This window comes from Phaseolus vulgaris, chromosome 7 (genome assembly GCF_000499845.2).
Source record: "Phaseolus vulgaris cultivar G19833 chromosome 7, P. vulgaris v2.0, whole genome shotgun sequence".
In the NCBI taxonomy this organism is placed as follows: Eukaryota; Viridiplantae; Streptophyta; class Magnoliopsida; order Fabales; family Fabaceae; genus Phaseolus; species Phaseolus vulgaris.
In genome coordinates, this window is record NC_023753.2 from 10,205,761 (window position 1) to 10,214,815 (window position 9,055).

The window sequence follows — 9,055 nt, forward strand, 5'->3', positions numbered from 1 at the left end:
TGTTTTATGTTGGTTTTTCATCCTAACATCTAAATTTAGATGTAAACTTAAATTAAATATTTACGAAAACAATCACTTATTTGAAACCATCGTGTCATTTAGATGAAATCGTAAATTACGTGTTTCTAAGCATAAGATTAGTAGGATTTGTTACTTGTGCTTTGCAATTGTATTTTAAAAATAAATGTATATGTTCTTTCAACTACTCCCCAAACCAATTATTTGGTAAGCTCATATTTTAATATTTTAAACCGATTTCTTTACCCATCAATATCAACAATTTAAAAACTTCCATTACATACTTAGTTTCTTTAATTTATTTTTTTTTAAGTATAAATATACTTTTCAAAACTATCTTTGGTTTAGTTTTTTTTCTTTCTAATTTTACATTTTAATAAATATCCACATAACCTCTTGATTAATCATAAATAATATATAATTTTGGTAGATTATTAGAAACAAAGTTTGAAAATACTTGATTGAATTTATATATACAGATATGTACCAAAAATGTTGGTTGAAAAGAAGATATGTTGTGTGGTGTGCCTCAACTATTTTGATACATAGAGGAAAGCAACAGGTAACACCAAACACACTACTACTTTGGTTTCTTAAACCACCTTCCATCTTACATCAACATGTATCACTCCATTCCTTGAATTTATAAGATTGTATTTGTCATTAATGCGACCATTGTGCACCACATCCCTAAGGTTAATCTCCACATGCCCCAGTGTTTCTTGCTGCATACCATGGAGAATCAAACATCAACAATATCACCATCAAGTTGTGAAAACAAGCTAATTAATTGATGTGACCACATGGGTTGGACCAAGCAACTTAAAATTTCAATAAAGTTGTTTAGAATTTGGATTAAATATGTCTTGTAATGAATGAGGATAATGAAATGGCACCTTTGACAGAAAACTGAAGTTCTTCCTCCTGCTCAGGACCTCAATGTGTATCTTCTCATGTTGAGGAGGCTCCTCTAGCATGAATTGGAATTCTTCATTCCATCGCGGGTGACGAGTTTTCTTCATCGTCTGTATAAATTTAAATTTTGGAACATAAAATATTGCCTCAATCAAATTGTGCATACTAATGGTAACATGGATAAATCTAGGCTCAGATTCATCTGTGATAAAGCCTTGAATCACATCCCTATGTAACATAAGGAGCATGATGACAGGTAAAAATGATGTATCTAAGAAGGAAAAGGTTTATTACCTTTGTTTTTTTCTTTTCCCCTCTAAAGGTCAGCACTGCAAATGGGTTGTTGTGATGTTCCCCCTCAACCTCTTCAGCCTCTAGTATAACAACTGAAAGCAAACCTGCTCTATCTTGAACCTCATCATCGGATACATAACCAATTCCACTTTCCTTCCTGCTATATCCTTCAGAAGGTCCACCAAACTTGCTGCTGTCTTCCTTGAAAGGAACAAAAGTCAAGTCTACCACAATTTTCCCTCTAGGCTTCTTGTTTGGAGTTTCGTTGAGATTTGTGTCCTTCAGTAAATCAAGTGTAAATTCTTTATTCTCATACGGCTTAAGCAGCTTGAGAGGGACCAACTGCATTCCCAGCTTATCATGTCCACCAACCTTATAAGAATACAAATAAAAAAATCATGGGTAAACATATGAGAAATTGCAAATTCGCCAATAACTTTTGACCAAATAAAGTAGTTGATTTCTTCAAGTGCAATGGACTAAATGGACAGAGATGAAGAACAAGATAAGAGAGATACTTTTGATGTATCAGTCCCATAAAATCAATTAAACACACAGCTGCACTCAAATTGAAAATGCAGTTTTTTCTTGATAGTTGAAATTGAAAGTAACTGAGACTTTGTAGAAATATAACAAATTTACATCACCCAAAAATAGAAAATGTATCGTTTGAAAGGATTTTATAGTTACTGTCCATCTAAGAAGTAACTGCTGCAGATTAATTATAACTGTTTATGTACACATAATTAGCTTAAAATAACTATCCATTTTCTTGAAGAAACTTCATAGAGAAACGGGCATTTAGGTGAGAACATGATTATCTTGACGGCTTGACTATTATAGATAAGATTTTTATGGTAAGCGTTTTATGTCAAAATTGAACAAGTAACAGAAGAAAGACGAGGAAAACCTTGTCCCAGTCATAAACTTGTAATTGAAGAACTTGAGATTGAGGGTCTTTTACAACAATCTTGAACTTCTCATTCCACACAGGATTCAAATTCTTTCTCTTGACAGTGGTTTTCTTTGCTGGAAGTTTGTCTCCTGTCAGACTTAGTTTAACGTAAGGATCAGAAGTTCCCAACAAATCCATCTTTAAAAGCTTATGAGCACGAACCACATTCACATGTAATATCCCCACAGGCTTCTTTATTTCCACCCTATAAGAGATGTGAGGAAAGTATCAGGAATCATTTTTCATAGGACAAACAGATTTTGAACTTCAACTTCAGCAATTTGCAGAATTTTTTTAACAACATTCAGATCATGTTTTAAATAATAACATGGTTCTAGTAAGATATTGGATAGCAGCTTTGTGTAGTTCCTTCAACCGTAGAACACTGAAAAATAACATGCTATCATCTTTTAAACCATGTTATTTTTCAAATTCAGATAAGGACCAGGGAACATTTTTTGTTTATATATAATTTTAAAAGGCAGGATTAATTTTTAAAGGTCATAGACCAGAAAAAAATTAATATTGTTAGCACATAGAACTCTTATCATTAGATACAAACTTACGTTGATTCATCAAGAATAGGAATTTCCAGGGTTCGAGGCCAGAGATAGAGATTTGCAACTTGTTTTTTTATTGTATCCTGTATGCAGCAACTATAATTGTTAGTTCTTGAACTCTAATTAAATTATGAAATACGATGGAAATTGAAAGTGCACGAAAGAAAATTATGATGACAAGAAAGTAACAACCAAAATAGCCCTTTATAAATTTGTGCAGAGGAGTAAATAATCCAACAGATCACTAAATAACTGAAGATTAAATGTGCACAAAAGTAGTGGATAATGCACAAACTACAAAGTTTCGAGAACGTAGTGGTTAACAGATAACATGAAGTAAAAGAAAAAAAATGCAAATAGAAGTTTAATTTACCAGATGTTCAATACTACAAATATTCTAATGCAAATAGAAATTAAAAACAAAAGGTATAAAAACAGAGGGAAGCACCTGTACAAATCTATAGAGACCAGGTATTGACATGATATCCCCTCCAGATACTCTCATCCCAAAATCCACATGAGGCTGGATATGAAACATAATTAATTACACAAGTAAGAATTTCTTCTAACTTCTAACATCAGAAAAGGCAAGAAACAAAAATAGGCTTGAGTACAGTATTTCATTTACCTTCTCCAACAAGGATACCACAATATTTGCAAAACATGGAAATGTAGGCACCAAAGGTCTTAAAGTTATTCGTGGTGTTGCAAATACTTGTACGTCCACCAACTGCAACGAATCAAAATGAATTTCCAGAAGGAAAGCACCATCTAGAAGGATCTAAAAAAAAGCATTTACCATTTAGGATTGTGCCTCAAGGCTTATCTGACCTGAACGCTGATCTTCAAAGATGACACATACAAGGACAACACTATGTTTGGATTGCCAGCCCATTTGATAACTTGTTCCATGACCAATTCTTTTTCATTTGTTTCTAGAACTTTAATACCTGCAGAATTACCACGTAGAAATTTAAAACAAAAATCAGTATAGTACTGGAGTAACTAGACCTTAATACCTCGTATAACCCATCAGATGGCAAAGGCTCCAATAAAATGTGGTGCAAACATATTTAAGGTAAATTGGCCTTTTCTGAGGATGGATGGAAAAACACATCCGTAAAATGCTGGTTTTCTCACACCAGGAATTATTCAAGTGAAATTTATTTTTTGATGTGCATTTGTACTTCAAACATCTAAAGGATTCATCCTTAATCATGCATTTTATGCAAAAGACTCTTGGTAGATGCCAGTGAGATTACAATAGAGATATCAATATTTATGTTCTGGTTTATTGCAGCCAAGTTTATAACTCACTTTGCCTTTCCTTGTATCATCACCCAATAATTTCACTAAAATCGTGCTCATTCTAGCACCCAAAATGCAAAAAAAAAAAAAAAAAAAAAACTACAATTACTTATAAATCTCTGTGACTCTCAAGACAACCTTCTCGTCCATGTCCAAGATAGATTACATGACATTAATGTCAATCTGTACTTGTGTACCTTTTGCTGAAATGGATTGGTCAAAACTGTCCGGGGTGAAAACCATCCTAACTAACCATGTTCTAATCTGAAATTCCATTTATAAGACAAACACTTGTATTTGCGGAACAGAAATTTGGATTAAATATTTGTGCAAATGATCAGATGACCTGAGAAAAGACTTACCACATACAGTAGGAGGAAGAGTACCAAGACTTAACTTATCGAACTCAATTGCTTTGATCTGATACTTCCCAATGTATTCAGCAAATATCGGCTGTGCCGTGCTTCTAATAATCTTACAAATTGCCTGTATACCAAAACGAAAATGTCATTGAAGAATCATCCAACAGGAGCACAATCACACCAATATCCAAATGGAATCACTGAAATACCGTGTCTAAGAAAGGCCACATATCCAACAAAAACTTGTTCAGCCAATCAATCTGAAGAACACACAAAATCAATAGCACAGTAACACCACCATCATCGTAAACCTTAAAAAATTTAAAAACACGAAAAAAAAAGTTTATAATATCACAATTCACAAAACTAACTCGTTCGTAATCAGGCGTCTTCACCCAGAGAGGAATCTCTGGTAGAAGTTCCTCCAAAGCATTTGGGCCCAATTCACTAATTGGCCTAACAACAGGGTCCTGCAACATTGAAGAAAAAAATATCAGATTTTGAAGATCACCAAGAATTCAAAACGCAAAAGGGGTGTAAACCCCAAAATCAGTTCCCGCAAAGTGATCAGAAGAAATGCATGTTTCAGATTTGAGAATTGGAATAAAACAGAATGAACATGCATGAAGTTGTTAACCTTGACGTGTTTGGTTTCTGAGTAGACAAAGAGAAAGAAGCCCACGAAGAGGCCAATGGGTATTCCAACAGCAAAACCAATAATCCCGAAGAGACTGCTCAGCAACTCCATTTGGGTGCTTTAGGGAGAAGAAGAAGAAGAAGAAGAAGAAGAAGAAGAAGTGAATGGTGATGAAAAAAAAAGCAGAGGAGAAAAACCCAAGAAAATGATTTAAGAGAGTTTCGGAGGAAACCGAGAAAAACTAGAAGGGTGCGATGTGTGTGAGAGAGATTACGAATGAAAGCGCCAAAACAGAGACACTCCACCACCCTCTCTGTTTTCACTTCAATGCAATACAATACAATAGACCCTGCTTTTGTCTTTGCAACAACGAACGCCAAAAAAACTCCTTCCTTTTGCTTCCCACGGTCTTATGTGCCAAGTTGCCATTCTACTATTTCTCTTATTTCAAACTATATTAATTATTAATTACTATTGTGGAAGTCAAGTGTGTTTTAATTCTCTTCATTTTAATTTTAGAAATTTATTTCTACTTTTAACAATCCCTCAATTTTATCTTTTCCAACAACAAATTTCACTTTTATAAACTAAATATTTCCTCTAAACTAATTTCATATTAATTAAAAATAATCAAAGTTATTATAGGAATAATATACAAAGAATTAATTAGATTAACTTATATATTTAACTTAATCGTGATCATTTTTTACTTATTTTAGTCAAACAAAGGTAATATAGCTAAAATTATTGTTTTTAGAATATAGATATTAAGATCATTTTAAAAAATATTATTGTTATTATGAAAAAAAATATATTAGTAATTGTTTCAATTGATCCACATAATTAGTGTAACATTATAAATAAGTTGCCACACAAGACACGGCTTCTTTACATTTGCATTTCTACCATGATATTTATTGTTTTACCATAATTGATCTAACCTTGTTAAAATTTACAAAATGTTACAACCTGTCATAAAAAAAAAACAAAATCTGTTAAAACTTTTTTTTTATATTTAATGAAACATTCAAAAAAATTTATCACATATTCATTCTCTTTTAAAATTGAGTGCTGATATAACACGGTAAGAAATATTAACTTGACAACTCAATAAATTAATGTATTAATTATATTTAATTTATTTTTTAATTTAAAATATTATTATAGTATTATAATGGGTTGTCAAATATATATGTGGTTTACATTTTTTGGTATAAAAAATATTTTCCTTTAAAATTTACAGAAATTTTATCCTTCAAGAATTTATTAAATTTGTTATATACGCATGGATGTCAGAAATATTACAGTGTCTTAAATGGAGTGGTCACAAAATTATTTAAAAACCAAAAAAATATATTTTATAATTAATATGTTTGAGAGAATTGACAGTTTATGCTTGAAGATTGAAGTATTGGAATGATAATCCATTTTCTATCACCAACAACCACACATATCAATTTGAAAAAAACAAATACAAAGATAATAAACTTTAACAACAAAAAAGTACAAACATGATAAACTTTGACGAGACAATGAAGTCATACAAAAAATAGAAAAAATATAAAGTTTAAAAAGAAGAAGAAAAATTAAAGGAGAAAATAAAGAAAGAGATTATAAAACATATAAGGAATTATATTACACACTAGATAATGAAGTTAAATATTTTTAATTTATGATATGATATTGAATACTGGGTAATCAAATAAAATAATTATAACTTTATATTAATGACAATCATATTACGATAATGATAATACTATTTTATATTAATTATAAAAAAAAATATTTCTTAATACATAAGTAATAATGGAATAAGATAACAATTATATAATTGAATTAACCAGAAAACCTAAACAATAAATATTTAATTAAAAATATAAAAAATATTTATTTAATAAAAAAATAAATTAAAAATTCAAATAAAATATTTAAATTTAAAAAATAATTCAAAATTAATTAAGTCTTAATTTTTTTCCTCCACTTTTTGTTTTTTCATTAATATTTAACATAGTTAGATTTAAGAAAGAGTAATAATAGATTACAATGTTTTTTATACAATCACATTATAATTTTCAATATTATTATTTTAATTTTTTATATTACTTAATTATAAATTTATTTTTTATTATATATTTATTTTTTAAACTATCACATAAAAATGGTATACATTTATGAAATCATCATTCTTCCAAAAAAAATACCAGTTGAAAAATAAATGAAGGACAAAAGTGTAAAAAACTTTTATTCTTTGATATTGATATATAGATTATTTGTAAGACACTAATACGAATATATTAATTTAAATTTATTCTAATCCATTAATAGTGTACAAATAATTACACTATTATTATAATTAAAATATGAAATAATAATGATTAAAATTATAATAAAATATAGAACCGTTTAGTTTTAGGTTTAATCCCACATCCAAATTCTTTCTACACACTTTTTTTTCTTCTTTACTTCTTTTCTCTTTCTTTTTTTTTTACTTTTTTTTAATATGTCTCGTCTATTCCAAATTTTGATTATATCCTTTCATCATACTTTGTATATTTTTATTCGATCAAATTTTCAAACAAATTGAGTTCATGTTTATTTTAAATACTCTTTGTTCCCTTTTTTTCTCATGGTTTTGTCATCATCTTTATGAGGTTAGTCGATAAAATTGTAGAGGTGATAAAACGGATGAGTAACATGCCCCATTAGAATGTGAGTTGACGGGCAGATGGCTTTGCTCGCCACTTTTTTAATTTTTATTTCTTTCTTAATTAATTTTTTTGGATATATTTATTTGGTTGTAGTTATTGATATCACTTTTTGGACAATAAAAAATGTAAAAAGAGGTTGTAAAACGGGTCAGCAACTCGCCCCGTTAGAATGTGAGTTGGCAGGTTGACGGGTTCGCTCACCACTTTTTTTTTCTTTTTTATTAATTATTTTGTTTTATATCTATTTATTTGGTTGTAGTAATTGTATCACTTTTTGGACAATAAAAATACAAGAAGAGTAAATAAATTTGCATCAAACTTTAATATTCTAATCAAATAAAGCTTAATGCCTAACAAAATAAAGTAAATATCAACAATACTTTAATGAGTAAAATGATGTATAAAAAATTAATGTAAATTTTTTTATATATAAAATATTGACCACCACCAATTTTAATCTCAAAAGCATGAGTTTTTTTTATTTAAAAGTGCCAAAAATAAAAAAGAGCAGGCATAAGGGTTAGGCCCGAATCAATAAGGATTAGTGAGTTCAAAAAGTTAACTCGTCCCGCTTAAATGATGGTGGACTCGACCCGTTTTGTCATCCCTAGAAACATGTTTCTCTCAACTTAATTAAGCTCATACTAAAATTTGGTAATGTTTGAATAACTCACCTAGTTCTTCTAACTTTAGATTGACTTCCAATTTACATAAAATAAAAAATTATATAAAAAATAAGTTATTTATGTTTTTGATATAATCTTAGAATAAAGTTAGTTAAATTAAATTTTCATTATGATTCGGTAATATATAAATTTAAATGATTTAGATTATATTGAAATGATTGAAGGATAATGTTTAAGAGATGATAATTTGGATTGGTTTGAATTATCAGTTTGGACAATTTATAAAAAAAAGTTGTATTATTGGAATATTTTTAAAAAAACACATTTAATTATGTTAATGTATTTTCTCATATTTCGCTCAAAAGCAAAATCTCATTTTAACAAAAATAATCTTTTAGTTAAACTTTTTGTCCAGCGAAGAAATTTTTACTTAAACAAAAATTACAGTGAAAATAAACTGTTTTAATCAAATTCTCACTCAACCTAAAAAAATATTTCCGCTCAACCCTATCCATTTTCAGAAAAAGCTAAAATATTTTTTGTTTCTTTTAGTTAATAAGCAAAAATTAAAGTTCTGATGATATTAACTATTAAATAAATAAAAAAAATGTAAGTGTAATAAATTATTCAAAAATCTAACTTGTTAATTTTAATACTAATGAAATACTATAA

At 29.0% G+C, this 9,055-nt stretch overlaps 1 protein-coding gene across 3 annotated transcripts; it reads right to left on the reverse strand.

The window, feature by feature from the left end:
* Positions 1 to 449: 449 nt before the first annotated feature.
* LOC137828291 (synaptotagmin-3) lies at positions 450 to 5,470 on the reverse strand. 3 transcript variants are annotated; one of them, XM_068634788.1, is made up of 13 exons: positions 5,324 to 5,470; positions 5,050 to 5,167; positions 4,784 to 4,882; positions 4,622 to 4,672; positions 4,413 to 4,536; positions 3,574 to 3,692; positions 3,371 to 3,472; positions 3,191 to 3,265; positions 2,749 to 2,825; positions 2,138 to 2,387; positions 1,228 to 1,599; positions 915 to 1,043; positions 450 to 743 (listed from the first exon to the last, which is right to left on the reverse strand). In XM_068634788.1, exons 2-13 carry the CDS (start codon positions 5,158 to 5,160, stop codon positions 612 to 614), a joined length of 1,641 nt encoding a protein of 546 aa, XP_068490889.1. In that variant the 5' UTR covers positions 5,161 to 5,167; positions 5,324 to 5,470; the 3' UTR covers positions 450 to 611. The 3 variants fall into 3 exon arrangements, with proteins under 3 accessions (XP_068490889.1, XP_068490888.1, XP_068490890.1); XM_068634787.1 differs by having other exon boundaries at positions 5,282 to 5,461; XM_068634789.1 differs by lacking the exons at positions 4,784 to 4,882; positions 5,050 to 5,167; positions 5,324 to 5,470 and having other exon boundaries at positions 3,542 to 3,692; positions 4,622 to 4,649.
* Between the last annotated feature and the right edge of the window lie 3,585 nt (positions 5,471 to 9,055).

Coding starts and splice junctions, on each gene's coding strand:
- LOC137828291 (XM_068634788.1), bottom strand. CDS start 5,160: ATGGAGTTGCTGAGCAGTCTCTTCGGGATTATTGGTTTTGCTGTTGGA. Junction 4,883..5,049: donor CAGAAACCAAACACGTCAAG/GTTAACAACTTC, acceptor TCAATGTTGCAG/GACCCTGTTGTTAGGCCAAT. Junction 4,673..4,783: donor AGACGCCTGATTACGAACGA/GTTAGTTTTGTG, acceptor TGTGTTCTTCAG/ATTGATTGGCTGAACAAGTT.